Below are 20,799 nucleotides of genomic sequence, written 5' to 3' on the forward strand. Positions count from 1 at the left end.
TAGGTGGTTTATGCTCTGGAAGTGCCTTTTTCTCATCATTAGCTACTCAAGAGCTCTGCAGGGATTATGCCCATAACCTCAGGCATCTGCAGTTCCATTGTGAAGACTGAATTTGGCTGTTAGCATCTCTTTAACCTAGTAAAATGGGATAACATTTTATTTTTCATACTTTGTGTCTAAGTATTGCAAGGAACTGAAGAACTGAGATGTGTTGCTAGTTGAAATATTCTAAGGTTTTGTCTAAATCACAAGACTGGTGAGGGCTTCCTGGCTTCTCAGCTGCATGAGGTCAAGACCATTTCATCCTGTCCCACTCTGGTTCCTGTGGGAAAGCTGTGCCCAAGGCGAGCTGTTCATGCTGTGACTGGGTCCCCAGTTCATGGCAGCAGCACCCCGATGTTCAGTGTAGACAGGTATTAGCTGGCTACTGAGACACATATATTCTCTCTCAGATAGCTGCCTCTCCCGAAGAAAAGATCTATAAGCTGGAAATCAGACTGAAGTAATTTATGTGCAGACAGTATTCCGTGGCCTAAGTAGCTGATAGTATTGTTTTATAATATTGACTAGAAAATATTTTCCTCCAGATGATCTCAGTTACCGCTGGCTTCTAAATGAGTTCCCAGTATTCATTGCTTTGGACAAGCGACGATTTGTGTCACAGACGAACGGCAATCTCTACATTGCAAATGTAGAAGCATCAGATAAGGGCAATTATTCATGTTTTGTGTCCAGCCCTTCAATAACGAAGAGTGTATTCAGTAAATTTATTCCACTTATTCCACAGTCTGATCGTAAGTATTTATTGGAAGTACTATGTATGTGCAGTGTTCTGTTTGTATTTTCAGTTTTGCTCATTCATAACTACTTTCAGCTCTGAGAAGAGAATTACATTGCAAGTTATTGTGGCTACTCCACAATATTATTTAGTTTTCCATATCCAGAGGTCCAAATAATTCCCATCCACATCCATCACTCTGTGGAGGAAATCTCCCCAGATTCATTCACTAATTTCCTTTCATATCACTGGGAACAGAGTTCTTACCCCTGGAGTCCCCATTGTTTTTCTGTGACAAGCCCTTGTACTTCTCCCAAACCCCTGAATATTATTTCTGGTCATGGCATTGGTTCAAAGGGGTATGGCTGTAAAGCAGAAGCTTTATGTAAAAGTTGATAAACAGCTTCAGGAGTTAATTTTTTTTCCCCAGGAAATCACCCCTGAAAATGGAAAATCCTTTTCACCTGCTGAAATTTTCTATCCAACAGTGGCCTAAGGGCTTTGTGTCACACGGCAAATCTATGTGCCTTTGTGTTACTAGATTATTCTCTGCCATTTCTTTGTGAAAACTACATGTTTTCCAAATGGTAACAGATTTCCCTTTTGCCACTTCAGGCTGTCAGTCACTAGAGTCTCATAAACTGATCATCAAGATTTCAGTGACCCTTTTATCTGTTACATTTCCCATATTATAGTGAAGAACTGTGAGTGAATTTGCGTAATTACAAATCAGTGATCTTTGTCCAAATTTTCCATGATCAATACTCACACTGAGATCTTCATCTAGAAGAACTGCAAGAGGAGTCCTGCAGGGATCACCAGTAGGTAGACTTGATTACGTCTCCATCCCTGTGCCCTCATTAAGTTGTAGATTTGCTGAATCTAGCACCTTCATACCCTTGCTAAGATAATACTGAGCTTAAATTCACAATAATTCCAAATATTCTATCTAGTAAAAGATTCTGTGGAAGATAGAGACTTGGGCTTTTTTATATACACACACACAAGTGCATCATCACACTTCAAATGCAAGTAAATGAGTTTATGTTAAGGCATTGTGCTCTAAAAAACAATAGGCATTACCATCCAGAGAAAGATAGCTAGTTGCTGAGTAAAACAATTCTGTTTTACTATTAGAAGTTCATTGTGAAATCAGAGTTCGTGGATGGCCAGGCTATTCACTGTAAAGAAGAATTTCGTCTGGAAATTTAAAAACAGCTTTCTTGAACTGTGGAAGTTTAAACAGCTGTATTCCTTTCTGCCATGCCTCCTTTTCTGAGAATCTTTTTTTTATGTTAGGTGCAAAAGTGTATCCTGCTGATATCAAGGTGAAGTTCAAGGACACGTATGCTCTCCTAGGGCAAAACGTAACACTGGAGTGTTTTGCTCTTGGGAAGTAAGTGTGTTTTAAAGTTATTGTAGAGGACTGTTTGCTTTCATATTTCAGGGAATGAAAATGCATGTTTCATCATCAAACACTTTTTTGTAGTCTCCAGTTTAACAGCCAGTTCTTGAACATGCTGATTTGTACTTTACTGTACCTTTTCAAGTCCGGTTCCTGAACTCAGATGGAGTAAATACCTTGAACCCATGCCAGCCACTGCTGAGATAAGCATGTCTGGTGCAGTTCTTAAGATCTTCAATATTCAGTATGAAGATGAAGGACTTTATGAGTGTGAAGCTGAAAACTATAAAGGAAAAGATAAGCATCAAGCCAGAGTTTACGTACAAGGTAAGTAGAACGGTTTTATTCTTCATGGTCTATGTTGCTTTTACTTACACTGGAAGTATCTGTGTTTTCACACTTTAATGTCACTGCTGACTCATAGCATCATCCTGACATGCTGCTGTTCAAGTTAATAGAGTAAAATCAAAACTCATGCGTTGAATGCCAGGTATAACATTTGAAAACTACTCGCTACACAGTTTGCCTGGTTATGATAGCTGTATATACACCTTGACAATAATATGTGTTAATGTAATTATGCATAATGAAAATAAAATAAATTCAGAGTACTTGAAATGAAAGACCTTCCAGGAAAAAAAATAGGCCATTAGGTTTGGTATGCTTTCTTGTTTCCTCATGTTGTTTGTCTTTTCTAATTGTCTTAGCTCTCTTTCTTATAAGCTACACTCAATTCTTTATTTCTCCACCCTCTGTCCCTTCTCTTCATGCATCTGGTTAAATGAGGGAACCAAAAAATTGTACCTTACTGCTCATAGTGGAACCATCCCAAGTAACTGAGTCCTTAACTGAGACTTACAGCCAAAGAAATTGTGGCATGAAAAAGTCATACATAACATCTGAATTACCTTCAGAAGATTTGTCTCTTTTAATTGACTATATAGAATTAAGATCCTTAGTTAAGTCCTTGAACTTCAGCGGGATAAATTCAGAATTGGTGTGGAAAGGTTGTGACTTCTTGTAAGAGGTAAATCTAATAAATGGGTTCATTTGCTTAGCAAAAGCAAAAATTCTGGGACATTTTCAATATTAATTTCTTTAATATTTTCTCTGGACGAAGAGAGCATTTTCTTGGAGACCCTTTCAGTACATATGTGGTTTTGCACAATTTCATGTCATGTAACTGTCATTTTTATGGTGTTACTGAGTAATTTCCACATTGTATAAACTACAGGTTAGTGTAGGTGGTAACACTTCATATCTTTGGATGTTCATGAACCATTATTTCAACTTCATACTTCCTTCGTATAAAAAACAGTTTGAAGATTTTTTGAGTCTACGTGGTCAGGCAAAAACATCTTCACTTCTTTCTTGTGCAGATGGGTTGCTGAATTACCATAATTTCTTTGTGTTGCCTGTTAAGTGTCATGGAAAAAGCAGTGGAATTAATACAACATAATGCTAATTAAATATGTATCTCCTATATTTACAAGGCATCATTTTTTTTGTTCTTCAGCCTCTCCTGAGTGGGTAGAGCATATCAATGACACAGAGAAGGATATAGGCAGTGACCTATACTGGCCTTGTGTAGCTACAGGCAAACCTATTCCAACAATTCGGTGGTTGAAAAATGGTGCCTCGGTAAGTATATTGCCATAGATAACACAGGATTGATTGGTTAGCTGATGGAAATGATTTTTTGAAGTGTGCATTATTAAATGGTTAAAAGAAAATGAACCATAATGATACAAATATTTGCCAATTCCACTTGCATTAGGCATTAAAACCTATTTTTTATAGTTTTATCTCAATCTTCTGTTTTAAAATGCATTTTTTCAAGCTATTTAATACTCAGTTCTGAATTATGAACTTGTCTCTTGACTACATGTTTGGGAGGTGGATGTATCTTTTTCTCCAGGCCTTTTTAAGTAAATGCTGTTTTTTTCTCTCTGGATAAAAAATGTTGTCAGCTTCTCTCTAGAAATAATCCTTTTTTACCACATTAAACATGAGTACTTTAAAAATGTAAGACAAGAGAAGAAAGTGTAATTTTTTAATTACCAGTGGTGTTCCTGTATCATATACTTTTCCACATTTTTCTAGCTGCAGCATATTGCAGAATTCCATTATTTTAGGTGATGTGAAGTTTAAATAAGTACGATTTGATAATTTTAAGCTTATTACATTGGATAGTTTGTGTAAATGAACTAGATTTTTTGTCAAGCCATTTCAACAACATATTTAAAATCTGTTGCTTATACTCTATGATGAGCCATTCAAGAACAAAGAGGAGAGAAAAGGGCATAATGTTACACAGCCTCTGTTGAGCTGTGGTGATACTGACCTTGGCAAGCAAAGAAAAAAGACGAGGCAGCGTTGTTTTGGCTGTATATCTTAAGAAGAATGTGGGAGGTTGGAGGAAGAACAGGCATATCACCATCTGCCGTGTGGAGGTAGCTTAAACCAGGAAAAACAATGCTGTTTTCTGGCTTTGGTAGTTATTACAAACAAGCAATTTAACAAGAGAATTGTTTGATGTTCCCCACTGCACTTGGCTTTCACTGACAAAATTTCCATTCTGGATTGCAGAAAGCAATGTCTAATTCTCCAGTGGTACTCTAGAAGTTTCTGCTGTGTGTGTTAATATTATGAGGTTGTTTCTAAATGGAAAATAGCAAAAATATTTAAAATGCCTTGAAAATTTACCTTGTTTCTAAATCAGATAATTTTTAATTAGGTATTTCATTTAGCATAAAACAAAGATTCCTTGTGGAAATCTGATGTAAGTGTTTTTATATATGTTTTAAATAAAATGGTACAGGGACTATGTTTCCTTTACTCTTTTATCAGATAAATAGTATCCTTTTAATCTTCCACTGCTTCCTGCACTCCAGTTGACTTATATACAAAGATTAAAGCTTTTCAGTTTGATTTTCACAGGAAAATTTAATTTATTATCATGCTCTTTCAAAAACAGATTGACATCTATTTGTAATTTACAAAATACCCCACTGCACTTTGTGCATTTTTATACAGTTTTTTAGAAATAGATAAAGTACTTTATTTTTATTTACTATGGGTTTTTATATTAAAACAAAGTAATAGTAAATAGTTTATACTACCTCCCAGAGGGATCTTCTGAGAAACTCCTACTTCATTGGGGCTTGCCTTGACCTTTTACTGTTGTAAACCAATGTACATACAATGGAATGTACTGAACAGTGAGCATGGCTTAACAAAGCTTGTGTGCATAAAATTAATTTCATTTCTTGTTTCTTATTTCTGAACCAGTATTTTGCACTGGTATGATAAAAGGGGACTGAAGATAGGATGTGTCTAGTGCCACTCAGCTGGGACTTTTCCAGAAAAAATACTGATCGACACTGAACCTTATTTTAAAAAAAGAAGGTGAACACATTCTCACAAAGACTGAAATGTAACATGGATAAAATAAAAACTCATTGATGCCTAAATGTTATGTGAGGGACTCTTCTGAATACTGTCGGTAAAAAAAAGAAATGCGGATGGGTGTGAATTCCTCAGTATACATAGTCTATATGAATATCTTGTCTTATTGATTCTGTGTTTTAGTTCCGGAAAGGTGAACTAAGAATACAAAGTCTGAGCTTTGACGATGCCGGCATGTACCAATGTATAGCAGAAAACACGCATGGAATTATTTATTCAAATGCTGAACTGAAGATTGTGGGTCAGTGGGATTATTTGCTCTATTTACTATTTCAGCGTTGAGTAAAATAGCAGTCATATTTGCAAGCACTGTTTGTTATCAGATTCCTGTGAGGATAAAACTAAGGCACCTCACTCAATCTAGATGAGATAGGCTGTATTTGAGCTGTCTAGCTGGGTTTTGGCAACAACTTGAGGAGCCAAGTTACTAATTTATGGGGAATATTTTCTGTATTATTTCTGATGTTTGCTTGCTGCTGTTACCCCTCAGAGGACTCGATAGCACAGAAATTGTATGCAGCATGTACAGTTGCTGACTACCCTCTCAAGCTTGCAAAACTGGTTGAGAAGCATTTTCATTTTAGCTCACCTACACTCACTCGTCTGTGAGGCAAAATTGGCTTGTTTAGAAATCATGTTGTCAGTCACTAGTCTTTAAAGCTCTTCCTCTTCACCCTCCCCTTTGCTTTCACCTTCTCCAACTCATTACAACCAGCTGCAATGTTGGTGTGCAATATTCGCTATTCCATTTGATGGCTGGATGTAGTTATTAATCTGTTGTGTTTTCCTGAGGAGCATCCTTTTGAATGTTTGACTTTCAGATCCAGAATGATCAGGCTTAAAACAATTTCTGACATTTTTGCTGATGTCATTAGAGCAGACACACTGGCTGCATGACAGGGCTTTCCTAGGATATTTCCCTGCAGTACTTAGCCTGAGTTGTTTCCATCTCATGCTTGCATTCAGACTTTCCCAAGAGTTAAACTGTCTTGGCTTCCCCAACCCACTGCAGAACAATACTTCATCCTTCGCTGTTCTTCCGTTGCTATGTACTCACTACCAGCCTGAATTACCCAGAAATGAGCACCTTTTGCATGCACATTTTCAAATTCAGTGTTTGTAAAATGTGGGTATTTATCAGAGTTTTTCTCTGTACTGCTGTAATTAACTTATAGCCCTAAATCCTCAAGCTGTGCACACACTTGCTGACGTGATTTAAAATGATGTCATCCCAAGATGCAAAGTAATTGAAAGCATTTTTCCTTTTATTTGCTTACAAATAAAGAGAAAATTAGTAAGCAAAGATACGTAAGTGTGGTGCATGCTACAGTCACGGCTCATTACTCTTGTACATCTGAGAGTGCACCTGAGGCCAGTCGGCCAAACAGAAAACTACAAAGAGGAAGCAGGGCACAACCTTAAAGTTGTTAGAGGCAGGCTAAAACCACTGAAAAGTAAATCGATCTATTCTTTGAAAGTGTGATTGAGTGAGGCATTTTTTACAGAAACTGGTCTCCAGGAATCTATATTTTATTAGAACTGATCAAAAGGCCTTTGAAAGGGAGGAACCGTTGATTTCAGTGGACTTTGATCTTGTTAGATTAAACTTGGAAGTTCAGAAATCAACAGAAGGAAACCTCTAGTGTAACACAGCATAGAACTTGATTTTTCCTTTCTTTTAGATCACCATCTATTCCTCAGCACATCTGTGTATCATTACAATTTCTCTCACTAGTCTGAACAATGGCCGTTCACATACAAGTCAATAGTTCTGTCATTTATTTCATGTCCCAAACAATTGTATTTTCTGACAAAAACATTAACAGCAATACTCCCATTAATTTTTGCTTTCAGCTTCACCTCCTACTTTTGAACTGAACCCGATGAAGAAGAAAATCCTAGCAGCTAAAGGTGGCCGTGTAATCATTGAATGCAAGCCTAAAGCTGCTCCTAAGCCAAAATTCTCCTGGAGCAAAGGAACAGAATTGCTTGTAAATGGGAGCCGGTTAGTATTGACTGTTAGTGGACACCGTGAGTCCTAAAAATGCTGCCTTATGTTCCTGTTTATGCTGTAGGCTATTTCTCACTTTTGCAGATACGAGGGGCAGGAGAATGTGTAATTTCAGGAAAACAGTATGCCAAAATGTTACTAGCAGTGCGGATCCAAATAGCTAGTAGGATATCCAACTTCAACCAGTCCATTTGGTGCTGTTCACATTTCAGAATTGCATTGTATCACAAAACTGTAAGAAAAATATTGGAATGACTACAAGTGAATGAAAGTACATTCTCTTGCTCCAGCAGTGTGAGGCATCTAATCATGTATTTAAGTATTTTTTACTGTAGTAGTGGTTATAAATGTGGTAGGTAGATGCGAGCTTCCAAGAGATGTTTGTGGTTTGTTCTTTCACTTGCTACAATTCTACTGAAAGTATTGCTTTCTAATATAAAACCTAATTTCTCTTCATGTTGGGTTTTTTTTTTGCACTTTCAATAGCATACGTATCTGGGATGATGGAAGCCTGGAAATTATCAATATCACAAAACTAGATGAAGGTCGCTACACCTGTTTTGCAGAAAATAACCGAGGAAAAGCTAATAGCACTGGTGTTCTGGAAATGACAGGTAAACCTCTAAATTGCATTCGTTGGTTTCAGGTAGAATCCCTTAATTCAGAAACACTTATTTTTGCTCCAGCATTGCACTACTTTTGCAAGGTATTTTATGTCTTTTCTTTCTAATTTATTTGTTCATTAAACAGTGAATTGATGCTTTTAAAGCATATTGCTCAGTAGAAACCTGGTATATTTGCACCAGTTCTGAGGCTGTATCTCAATTTTCAGGGTTGATTTTTCCATAAGAGATTATTAAGTCTGGCCCATTAATTTGACACATTTTAATGCATTTATTCAATTTGGTAGCTTAGTGCTCAGGCTAACATGTGATTCTGGGGCCATGACTTAAACAGAGAAACTCTTACCAACCTTTAGTTTTTCTTTTTTTTTCTTTCTTTTTTTTTTCCTTTTTTTTTTTTTTAATTGGTGTAAGCAAGTTTGAGAGAGCATTGCACTTAAAGAAACGTGCATTAAATTTGCGAGATAGGGTCATATAGGCATATGATTGCACTACTAAATTCCCTTCCTTTATGGGCATTAGTATTTATTTGTTGAGTACTGATAGCCTTAATTGCGTATTTTAAATCTGATGTCAAATAAATAAATAGTTGTAGAATACAAACAGGAAAGATGACATTCATGAACAGCTGTGTGTATCAATTATCAGTGATAGTAGAAGAGTCATTTATCAAATACATTTTTTAATCTGTTCCAGAAATCATGCTGGATGTGACAGCTCAATGCCACAATATTGATGTACTAATGTAAGAATTAATCTGTATCATCAGATGATATGAAAGCATTTTTCTAGCTGATTTATAACAAATTCATTTTACCAAATGAATTGTAAGACTTTATTTTGATCAATCAGATTTTTTCAATGTTTGCAGTTAATTTTTATCATCTGCAGTTTCATATGTCTTAATATTACCCTCAGGCATTTAATTATTTTGAAAGATTATGTAAATAAATATCACGTCCCTTAACAGTTATATCTTCTAAAATCAGGAAGAATATTTGCATACTAAATTTGCACAGTGAAACACTTAAACCGTATGTTCATAAACCTTATAAACTAGGTATAAAGAATTTTAAATTTTTGGAGAATTCTGCTCTAATTCGTCTAAAAAGCAGAACCAAAAGACTAAGACATCTCCCTTGCACCACAGAAGGGTCAGCTGACATATTTCAAAATTATTTTCACATTATGGACAATGATGAGGGTTGACAAAGAATGCTTTGAAAATGGTATTCCCAAGCATTTTGTGTGGCCCATAAAACTTCTCAGACATTGTGCATGACTACAGGAGATTAGAAAGTTAAATGTGAAGTTGACAGGCACTGCAAAGTCTGATGGTTTTTCCCACACGATTGTTTGTTCACTGCCCCTGGACCATTCTTCTTCAGCAACTTCTCAGACTGATAGAGTACTTTATGTAAACATTTAGAAAATCACTGATGGTAGAACCAAATGCTGAACATACAGGCACAATGCTAGAATGGAGCAGGTATCCAAAGCATGTGTCCACAGCAAAGACTTGAGAGATCAGATGTTAACAGCTTGCTCCAATATACTATGAGATGCTCCATTCTGCAAAAGCCAGTAGTTGTGCCATCCTCATAGTCTCAGTGTAAAGCAAATTTGGGATTACTAGAGTAGTATCTGGGGGAAGGTTTCTCTCCAAGGCAGACTGACAAGTAATATTTGGTATATTGAGGTTTTTTTGTTGTCCTGTATATGGTGGAGTATAGTGTGCTCCTTGGAGAATGCTCAAACTTAACTAGTAGCAATAGCTCTTTTTTCATGGCAATCGTCTTCCAGGTTTTGGTACCCTAGTCCCACTTTCGTATTGTTGGGAAAGACGTTATATGTCATGGCATAAGGAAGATACTCTGTGGCTTTTTGTTTTATGATAACAATTGAAAGAAAAAGGAACAGGTCTCGGTAATCCAGTGAGTCCCTTCCAGAACAATGTTGCTAATTTGTCATATGAGTTTGATGCATGTACCAAGAGCTCTAGCAATTATCATGAGACCTCTGCCTTTTTTTACTTTTCTGTAATAATGAGAGACATTACTGGGGGATATACAGCTTTCTTCCTTTTGTTGCATTATTTTCTCTTCCTTTCCACGTGTAGCTATTTGCATAGTTTGTTACGCATACATTATATTGTTTCTCAGTAAATAAATTAAGATCTCAATCTCTGCAGTAGTCTAATGGAAATCTGACTCAGCCTGACAACTGAGTAGAACTTACCATTCGTTAAAGAGACAGGTTTGAAAGCATAAGAAATATAACTAAAACAAGAAATGCAACACGTCACATAGTATTCATCATCTGTCTCCTCTCTTCCTGAGATACAGTCAATGAATAAAAATAGCTTTAAATAGTCAATAATTTGATTTATAGACTGAATCAGCCATTTTCAAAAGACAGCTAACCAGAAGTTAGGCATTTCAGTTTTAAAAGGTTTCCTTCATTCTCTTTAGTTTGGTCCTTTGAAATGTAGCTGCATGAATAACATGGAACTAGAGTTTGAGGGAATGGTTTAATGTGTAATCAAACAGTTATTTCGTAAGCTGAGCTTACGTTTGGATAAACATTTATTTACTGGAATTTTCCATGTTTGCCATTAACTTCACAGAAGCTACAAGGATTACTTTAGCTCCGTTGAATGTTGATGTCACCGTTGGAGAGAATGCTACCATGCAATGCATTGCATCCCACGATCCCACATTAGACCTGACATTTATTTGGTCTCTAAATGGCTTTGTAATAGATTTCGAGAAAGAGCATGAACATTATGAAAGGAATGTTATGGTAAGATACTATAGATCCTTATTTAATACATGAAAGCCGAGTTTTCTTTGTTTTGAATAGCTGTATTTTCTGTTTTATATTTTCTATTGTGTTGATTCAGGTCTAGAAAGAAGCAGTAGGCTAAGAACATAAAACAAAATTATGATTTAGACCCCTTACAGACATGTAGACACTTGCAGGTAGATACCTGAAATCAGGTATCTAAATTGACGTAAGTATTTTGGTACCTCAGTTAAATCCCACTCTGATTAAGAGTGAATATGGCTGGTAAGTAGATAGTTTGATTGTAAACAGGGTGCATATCCTCTCAAAAAAGTGTGCACATGCATTCACTTTTACTTACCCATGTTTTTCTCATCAACATTTCTGGAATTTGGCACAAGACCAGGCCAGATGGTGGGTAGGAGTCTAACAATCTGTAAACACTGAGCAAGAAAAGTTTGTGTGAAGGCTAAACAAGTTAATACAAAGACACTCCTTTTGGCACATAGAAAGAGGAATCATAGATCTTTCCTGTTTGCATGTATGGTTATATTTTTACAGTCTTCTATCAGGCTTATTCAAAACTAATACCTCGATTAGAAATCCCTCCTTGTTGCGTCTAATCACACACTGATTTACCTAACACTCCCACCATTCTGTATGTATGATTTATTCTGTTGTTTTGGCTTTAAATGGTTCAAACCTCCTCAAATTTAAATACCCTTCTTTTGTGCTCCCAAGAGGAACTGCAGATGTGGAGAGAAAAGGTTGCTAATCCTACCTGTAATGTCCAGGAACACCAGAGGACATGTTCAGTTTCAGCCCCATGTTCAAAATGATGTACCATGTAGGACTCCTGCAGAGTCTTTCTCCTAGGCTGGCAATATTATTTGATTTTCCATGGACCTAGAGATTCTTTTTCTCTCTTTTTCAAAACCTGTTTATCTCCATGTGAGCAGATGTTTCAAACATAACTATTTCAGTCTGATTAGGAGCAAACCAGTCTTTTTGAGGGGTCAGAGTTGCCTCAGCCTGCTCATTTGCTGAGTTGTAAACATCCCTAAGAAGTCACACTACTCCCAGTGAAAAAACAAGTCTTTGACCAACAAACCAGTAGAAATATGCTAAGATCAGCTGAAAAATATTGAAACCCAAAGGCATAAAGCCCTTTCTGCAATAAATCTCCCAAAAGTCTTATGTCCAAACTCGGTAGTGGGGTATTAAGCAGTTTGTCGTGTATTTTGTGTTGCCTCAGGAATTACAAAATATGTAGGTCTTGACTAGTACACTGGCATCTTTCAAGACATTTCCTGCATGTGGCTATTAAGCCACACTTTTGATAGGTTTGTATTTGCTCTTCCATACTAATCAGTGCATAGGAGTACCTTGAAAGAGTTGAATTGCCTCCTAATGGCATGGGTTTGTCCTTAAAGGGTGGAATGAGTCTAAGTATCAGTCAAAATAAGAGCTTAAAGATTAAAGCCCCATTGTATGTATTCCTTGTAAAAGAGCAAATAAAACCACTCTGCCTTTGTCAGATTTTATTTGGTTGAATGCTTTTAGCTTCCTGACAAAAGAAATTGTGTTCCATGAAACAGAAAATCAGGCTGAAAATTTTTATGAATCAGTGATTTTGGAGTGGAAGGCAAAAATGCCTTTACCAGAGGACTTGGTAATGCAATACCATGTAATGCAAGAAAAAGGAACCTGAACTTTCTCCATCTGTTGGTGATGTGTTGAACATAAGTTTTTATATCACTGACGCACGCTTTTGGGTTTTACTTCTAATAATGAAGATAGAAGGAAATTGGATTTTTTTTTCTTTTAGGTGAAATTAATTCTGAAATGTAATCCAAATTTTAGGGTACTTTGTAGCAAAGCACTCCAAGTGAACAAATCTAGGGCCAAATAAGGGCCACAGCAAGTGTGTAAGGTGTAATTCACTGTGAAGACTGACTTAATATCTAGGTTCCCAGCCACCTGTTTCATCTTCCAGATACCCAGTGGTCCTGGATCTCTGAACCCTAAATTTTTATTCACTCAACAATGTTTAGACACTTCAATAAAGTGCTTGATTTCAAAACCAGATTGACCTACTTTTGCTAGGCTAGCTTGGTCTCTACAGACCTTCTGTGGTCTGCAGAGAAAGAGAAAGAGGTGGTTCACTTCATGTGGGTGTTGAATCTTGTGCTGGAAGATTTCCTCATTCAATAGATTATAGAGATGGATACTCCACAGGATGCAGAAGTAGGTTAAGAGCAACTAACTTTTAATTCACTTACACAGTTAACATTAAGTAGATTAGATCCAAAGATCAATTAATTTATTTGTCAGTGTGTAACTCTTATCTTCCTGAAGGGTATTTCTTGGTTTGTTATGTTCCCTTTGCAACTGATCAATACTGGTAGAAATTATTTTAGCAGGGGCGGCTTCTTGGTTTGCATTGCTAAGCCTTATTTCTGGGCTTTCAAATGCAAAGCAAGTCAGATAATCTCTGTTCCTCTTCCACGGGCAGTTCAGTCTTCCTCACCCAGGACAGAGGGGACAGTAGGATTGCATCTGAAGTCTGGAACTGTGATTTGTTGTTACTTGGTTATTCAGCACTTAAGTAACAACAAATGCAGAATTTTTAACAAATTCAACGAATCCAACACAAAGATTTATGCAGGGTGTAATTAAGAGAAATGTGCACTTTCTGTATTTCTGTTTCATTCGTTATCATATTCTTGCACTGAAGGTTTTTCCTCTTTCTTGCGCAAGCAAAGGGATTTTCTCCTGCCTATAGCTTCCATCGCTGTGGCAGTTCTGAGTTCAAGTCACTGGGTGGCAGGTTTGCTTAGGCTTTCTCGGATGCAAAGGCCTGAGCTGTTGTGCATTTGACAGCAGAGCCCTAATTGCTGGGCTTGAAGCAGTGGAGTCCCATGATGCCACCCAAACCCTTCACAAACATAAAAGAAAAAAATATTCCATCATTAATATTAAAATTACTGATGCATGCTCTCTGAGCTATAATTTCCTGTTGATGAAGGATCCTCATCTGTCTTCCTGATAATATCACTATTAATTTATATGACAGCGCAGATCAACATGCTAAAACTTGATACAGCCACAGTATTTCAGTTCTCAAAATAATACTAATATAGTTGTCACATACACATAATGGAATGCTAATGAAATTCATGTAAATACCTGCATAAGTCGTCTTTCTTTAAATGGAAGCTTTGGTATCTCCATCATTGCTGAAGGCAAAACTAATTTGCATTACATTAATACTAAAACTCATCTATCAAAAGAACATATGTCAGTGCTGTTTTTATTTCCTGGGACAGTGATACTTAAAATGAAAAATATATATAAATTGGTTCAGCTTTATGTTTTTCCTCTGATTATTTGATTGAGGAACTGAATATTAACACATCCTTTCAAGTCCCATAGAGATATAGCACTTAAGTAATCTGGAAAACTCAAATGTCCAGTCATTTGTTATTTATGGATCTGCTTTTTGTCATGTATATTTAAAGACTGAAAAGCTTACTTTTAATGTGTATTTTCTAAAAGTATACATTATCCACATTTATTTATATTCTTTTAAGTTTATTATGAAAAATTCTTTTTAATACAGTAAGGTGTGTAATTATGGTGGTTTATACTTTCGGAGCCACACTAGTACAATTGTATGGATAGTCAGGAAGAGGAACTCCATAATTTAACTGATTCAAGTCAGAGTCAGAAACTTGTACATACACTTAGGAAGAGACCTGATATAGGCTGTAATAGTCTTAGTCATATAGACACGCATACATTTAAAGTACTTTCCATGCCATCAATATTCCTGTGTTTTCTACATTGTTTTATTAGTTTTATTAGGGGTTTTTTTGTTATTTTTTATTTTCTGCATAGTTTATGAGTTTTATTAAACAATAGCAGTGAACCTGAAACCCTGACATTTTTGTCACCATTTTTCTTCAGTAAGTTAAGTTTAATTCCCATACTGTTCAGGAATCTGTCCTGCTTGCAAACAACTTTCTTTTATAAGAATTAAAAGAGGAAGTGGTGATGGAAAAATGCAGCAAGGCTGGATGATAAGTTTTATCGTAGAGACAATTCACTTGTTGCATGCTCACATTTTCTCATATTAGCAGTGAGCTTATCAAAAAAACATAAGGAACTGTATTTGGGTACCTGAGACCCTTTCACAGCTACCAAAATGCAGGCCTGTATCACCCTATCATGTTATATAGGGATCATTTAAAGTACCTTGATGAAGTGGTTTGTAAGTTCGGTTCTTGGCATCTAATGTTTTTTTCATCCTGCAGAAGTTACTATCCTTGTTTTTATATCAGATAACTTCATGGCTTAATGCTGTTTTGTGATCATAATTTATCAAAAAAAAGCATCTATGGAGTCCCACTCAAGATGATGAGCTCCCCTCTCCTCTGCAAAAACAAGAGAAAAGCCAGCAACAAACAGAATTCCAAAATTATAGGTGAAAAACTGGACTGACCAAGACTATTTATGAAAGTTGCAGCTGTTACTTTTTTTTACAGTAAACTATATTTTTTTAAACTCAGAATTTTAGAATTCTCTTAAAATTTTTTGCAAAAGTTGATTTCTATTGTTTGGTACTTGAGTTTTGTTATGAAATTTACATCTTGCTTTTTAAAAAGATTTTAAATAATTTTAAAAAATAATGAAAAGTAGAAAGCAATCATTCTGTTCCTATTATGAAAGGAGAAGAATCAATATGCTGATGCAGTTATTTTTCTAATGGGATTTCAGCACCTTTCACCACAAGCAGAACCTCTGGTGTTTGAAATAAGGAGTTAAGCTACTGGACCAAAAAGCTTGGTACCAGCAAGAATGAGGTCATTTTAGAAAGTGTATCACAGGACTTTATGCTTTGTTCTTTCTAATTTCCATCAAAATAGGAGTTTTAAAACTGAGAATTGGAAAATAGTTTCATTTTAACATTTAGGGATTATTTACCTTACCGCAGCTTTAATGATGGATATTTTTTTTTTATGGAATTGCTAGGCAATCTTTCCCTGGGAGTTCACAGTCCAAGAAAGTTGTCTTTACTGATGTTGGGCACTGCATAGCATCATACCCAACTGAAAAGCTCTCACAGAATGAGGAGTACTTCAAATGGTGCTGACACACCTCAGTGTCATGACTGCTACAGAGCAGGACTTTAAGACCTGCTGAATCCACAGTGACTGAAATCAAGCTTTTGCAGTGTGCTCTCCAGTTTTCATAGGTTCAGGAATGTGGCACAAAAAGCAATCAAACATATTCAGTGCAGAACTTGCAGGCTCTATTCAGCTTTGAAGTCGCTTCTGAATCCAAGTTGTCTGCACATAACTAGCTCAGGTGTCCCTGCAACCATCATACAGTTAACCTGCAGCAGTGTAAACTTCACTGTGTTCTCAAAAGCTCTTTTTTCCTTATGCAAATATTATTCCTCTTACTTTATCCCTCTCTAAAGTACAGAAAGCTTAGCAGTCTTCTAGGACCACATACATAATATTCTGGAGATGTGTGGCCAGACAGTTCCTTTGCATTAAAGTAAAAAACACATGGAAGGGCCTGTTTCTTCCCTTTAACTGTTAAACTGGTTAGTTCAGATCCCAAAATCCACACTACAGATGTCTAAAATAGGTGAGATGAATTCCAGATTGGAGACAGTGTTTCCCTAAAAGGAAGGTTCTTCAAAACTAATGATTTTGTAAACCACAGAGAATAAGTTGAACTATAAAAATCCAATTAGAGGAGCTTAATACCCGCTTGGCTTTTGTAAATCATTATAATTTGCAGTTCCTTGGCTAGACACTGTAGACAAAGATGTTCTACTGCATGCCCCTGCTTCAGCTGATTACTGAGCAGACACTTAGTTTCATTGTATAAATCTCTCCCTACGCATTCCACAGTTTTCTTCAGCAGAAGAGATACAAAGGTTTTCATTTTAATTTTTCTTCACTGCTTTCCCTGGTAATCCTCCTTGCCGAGTATGGAGTATAGCTCCAGTTATATGACAGGAAATGAATAGAAAGTTCAGCAGGACAACTGAAAAATTGAAGAAAAATGTTTCAATAGAATAATAAAATCACAGAATCATAGAATTGTTTAGGTTTGAAAAGACCTTTAAGATCATCAAGTCTAACCGTTAACCCAGCACTGCCAAGTCCACCACTAAACCATGTCCCTAAGCACCATATCTACATGTCTTTTAAATACCTCAAGGGATGGTGACTCCACCACTTCTCTGGGCAGCCTGTTGCAGTGTTTTGACAACCCTTTCAGTGAAGATTTTTTTCCTAATATCCGAGCTAAACCTCCCTTGATGCAACTTGAGGCCATTTCCTTTTGTCCTATCACGTGTCATTTGGGAAAAAAAATCCTTTCAGACAGTTGTAGAGAGTGGTAAGGTCTCCCCTGAGCCTCCTCCTTTTCTCCAGGCTAAACAGCCCCAGTTCCCTCAGCTGCTTCTAAGACTTGTGCTCCAGACCCTTCAGCAGCCTCATTGCCCGTCTCTGGACACGCTCCAGCACCTCAATGTCCTTCTTGTAGTGAGGGGCCCAAAACTGAACCCAGTATTCAAGGTGCGGCCTCACCAGTGCCGAGTACAGGGGGTCGATCACTTCCACTGTCCTGCTGGCCACACTGTTTTGGATACAGGCCAGGATGCTGTTGGCCACCTTGGCCACCATGGCACACTGCTGGATCATATTCAGCTGGCTGTCGGCCAGCACCCCCAGGTCCTTTTCCACCAGGCAGCTTTCCAGCTACTCTTTCCCAGGCTTGTAGCGTTGCATGGGGTGTTAGTGACCTGAATGCAGGACCTGGCACTTAGACTTGTACCTCATAGAACTGGCCTCAGCCCATCAGTCCAGCCTGTCCACATCCCTCAGTAGAGTCTTCCTTCCCTCAAGCAGATCAATACTCCCACCCAACTTAGTGTCATCTGCAAACTTACTGAGGGGGCACTCAATCCCCCTCATCCGGATAATTGATAAAAAGATTAAACAGAACCAGCCCCAGTATTGAGCCCCGGAGAACATCACTTATGACCAGCCACCAACTGGATTTTACTCCATTCACCACCATTCTTTGGGCCCAGTGATCCAATCAGTTTTTACCCAGGGAAGACTGCACCCATCCAAGTCATGAGCAGCTAGTTTCTCCAGGAAAGTGCTCTGAGAAAGGGTGTCAAAGGCTTTACTAAAGTCTACGTAGACAACATGCACAGCCTTTCCTGTCATAGAAGGAGATCGGGTTAGTCAAGGTAGGAATGTTCAGTTATACACTGACAAGAAAGAAGAGGCTGTGTGTGGATTGGAACAAAACCTGGGAGACAGAGTTGCAGTGAGCTCAGTCAGTACAGTTTTTTTTAATATATTGAGGGATCAGATGATTGTTCATGAAACGCATGGCAAACCAAATCCACTAAGTACTGGTTTGTTTTTTTTGAGAAAGATCCCCAAGACTGTCTGAAGGCACTGTCTCAGTACATTACTTTCAGTGCCTTGATGCTTTAGGGAGATGCTTTAGGCATGAGTGAGTTGGAAGTCACATGTTTTGGCTAGGTTTGGAGTAAAATTTAGAGGCAAGGGCCTAATAGTAACGTAGTAAGCATGGAATGAGATGGATGGAGTCAGTGGTTAAGAGCAAGGAGGGGAAGGAAAGCAGAAGACAGTGCTGAGTGTGAAGCCAACAAGCAGTTAGGTCTGACAGAAGCCTTTGAGGGAACCTATTATTAATCCACAGTGCTATTCTGTTTAGAAGGTCAAGATATGCCAACTTCTGTGGTAGAATTAAAAAAATAGACTGCAAAATCAGTTGACTGTAACTTTATGTGCTTATGAGACTTCACAAACTACCAAAATCCATGTGCAAACCCTAGTTAGGTAGCAGAAGTCGAGAAAGCCAGGTGTGAGCACTACTCAGAGAAATGGAGTTTGCAGTATATTGTGGATTTCCATCATCAGCCGTAAAGTTGTGAGCCATAAGTAAACAAGTACCTAGGCTTTTTCTGCTGTTGGAAATGAAATAACAGGGCATATTACCACAGGGATGCTGGTACAAAGCACAGTGTCCTCAGGCATTCTCAGCAGTATGCCAAATGGAGAAGAATAATATATTTTTTGGAAATATTTCCCAGTCCACATTTCAGGGGTAGAATTAGCGCTGTACTTCCTTTACATATAAATATAGTTCACTGAAGGAAGAGATTCTTTAGTTGGAATGACTGTCATTATTATCCTTCTGTTGTTTTTTATTCACTCGTAACTTTCATGCCAGCTATGGCTTATAAAACAGTGAGATAAGGTCTCCTGTGAATAAGATTGAGACAACAGGGCTGCACTGGGCGTGTTGTCCCCATGTCATCTCTGATATTAATGTCAGGAAAACAACTATGATCACATTTACATTAACATTCTTCAACAGCTGTTCTGCTTGTATCTACCACATAGCAGATCCTGTACTGGCAGGAACAAAACAATTCATGTGAACTCATTTAGGTTAATAATTTTAGACACAGGTAATAGAAAAAGATGTTTCAAATTATTGCTAGCTTTGGGAAAGCTGATCTCACCACCAAGAAACCCATCTCTTCCACATTACTTATCAATTCTCTTATCTTACCCTTACTGTGTATTAAACACCTCTGAAGCTCAGAGGTCTTAATTTTTGAATCTGAATTAAAAAAAAGAAGACTGTCTCCGCTTACCCAGTTCTTCTATGTCTGCCACTTTAGTTTTATTATTTAAAATGGCTTGTTAGCTTCATAATAATTTAAGTTCCTTTATTGTCTCCGAGGTCCCAACAGAAGTGGACACTGCTTTCAGTCGTAAGACCAGATTCCTGTAAATGGTATTTGATCTCACAGGGGCATGTTCTGATGGCTTTCACTAATTTAGTGCACTGGCGAAGGTGATAGTCAAAAGAGAAAAGTGAATCTCAGGAACAGGTCATACAATGCTATTTTTGACGTCGCTATTAAAGCATAAATATAGGGCTCATATAGTGAAAGTCTTTGCTTGAAACTCAGTAAATAACTGAGTGGTGAACCGCAGATACCCTTGGAACATCCCTGAGTACTGCTATCACTATTTCCAGTCTGTGATTCAGTTTTCTCTGAGTGAAGGCAGGCATTTTTAAACTTAGCCAAGCTGAGGTTTTTGAATGAAAAAATACAGTGCATTCATATCTAATTTGTGGACAGAATTTGCTGATGCCCTTACTCTTTATTTGCTTTGTAAGCTCTTCTTTTACCACCAGGAACTTAGGCTTTTGAGGTATGGAAATCTTCATCACCAACTGCATAAAACCTTGCTCCAGGAGAGCTTCTGAACTAACAAGATACAATATCGTATCAATGGGTTGTTGATTTTTAAATTATGTTACATTTTCCCATCCATTTTTCATCATTTAGATTTTAAGACCAAGATCCCCTAAGGGAAATGAATATTAGAGCAAGTATATGGGCACATAATTAAGAAATACAATGAAGATTTTAAATCAAAGTGCTAACACAGGAGTTAATGTGTACTAAGACTAGTAAGAATTTGGAATAATTTGTTATTGAAGAAATAGTACAATTACGAGAATTTTAAGTTTATGCAGTTTTTCTAAACCTTATTCCTTTGCTCAGCCTTTGCTTATGTTTATTTGCAGATCAAAGTGCAAGCAATGAGCAGAGATTCACAGGCAGTGTGGTTCTTTCTAGGAT

General features: G+C 37.2%; 1 protein-coding gene across 1 annotated transcript in view; it reads left to right on the forward strand.

Annotated features, from left to right (window-relative positions):
• CNTN1 (contactin 1) overlaps positions 1-20,799 on the forward strand; it is a 244,651-nt gene that overhangs the window by 168,545 nt on the left and 55,307 nt on the right. The window contains exons 8-15 of the mRNA XM_055712517.1: positions 588-794; positions 2,078-2,174; positions 2,329-2,510; positions 3,700-3,824; positions 5,775-5,892; positions 7,506-7,656; positions 8,149-8,276; positions 10,912-11,087. Of these exons, the coding sequence (XP_055568492.1) occupies positions 588-794; positions 2,078-2,174; positions 2,329-2,510; positions 3,700-3,824; positions 5,775-5,892; positions 7,506-7,656; positions 8,149-8,276; positions 10,912-11,087 (1,184 nt within the window). The remainder of the gene's footprint in view (positions 1-587; positions 795-2,077; positions 2,175-2,328; positions 2,511-3,699; positions 3,825-5,774; positions 5,893-7,505; positions 7,657-8,148; positions 8,277-10,911; positions 11,088-20,799) is intronic.

Source organism: Falco cherrug, chromosome 5 (assembly GCF_023634085.1).
Source record: "Falco cherrug isolate bFalChe1 chromosome 5, bFalChe1.pri, whole genome shotgun sequence".
Taxonomy (NCBI): Eukaryota; Metazoa; Chordata; class Aves; order Falconiformes; family Falconidae; genus Falco; species Falco cherrug.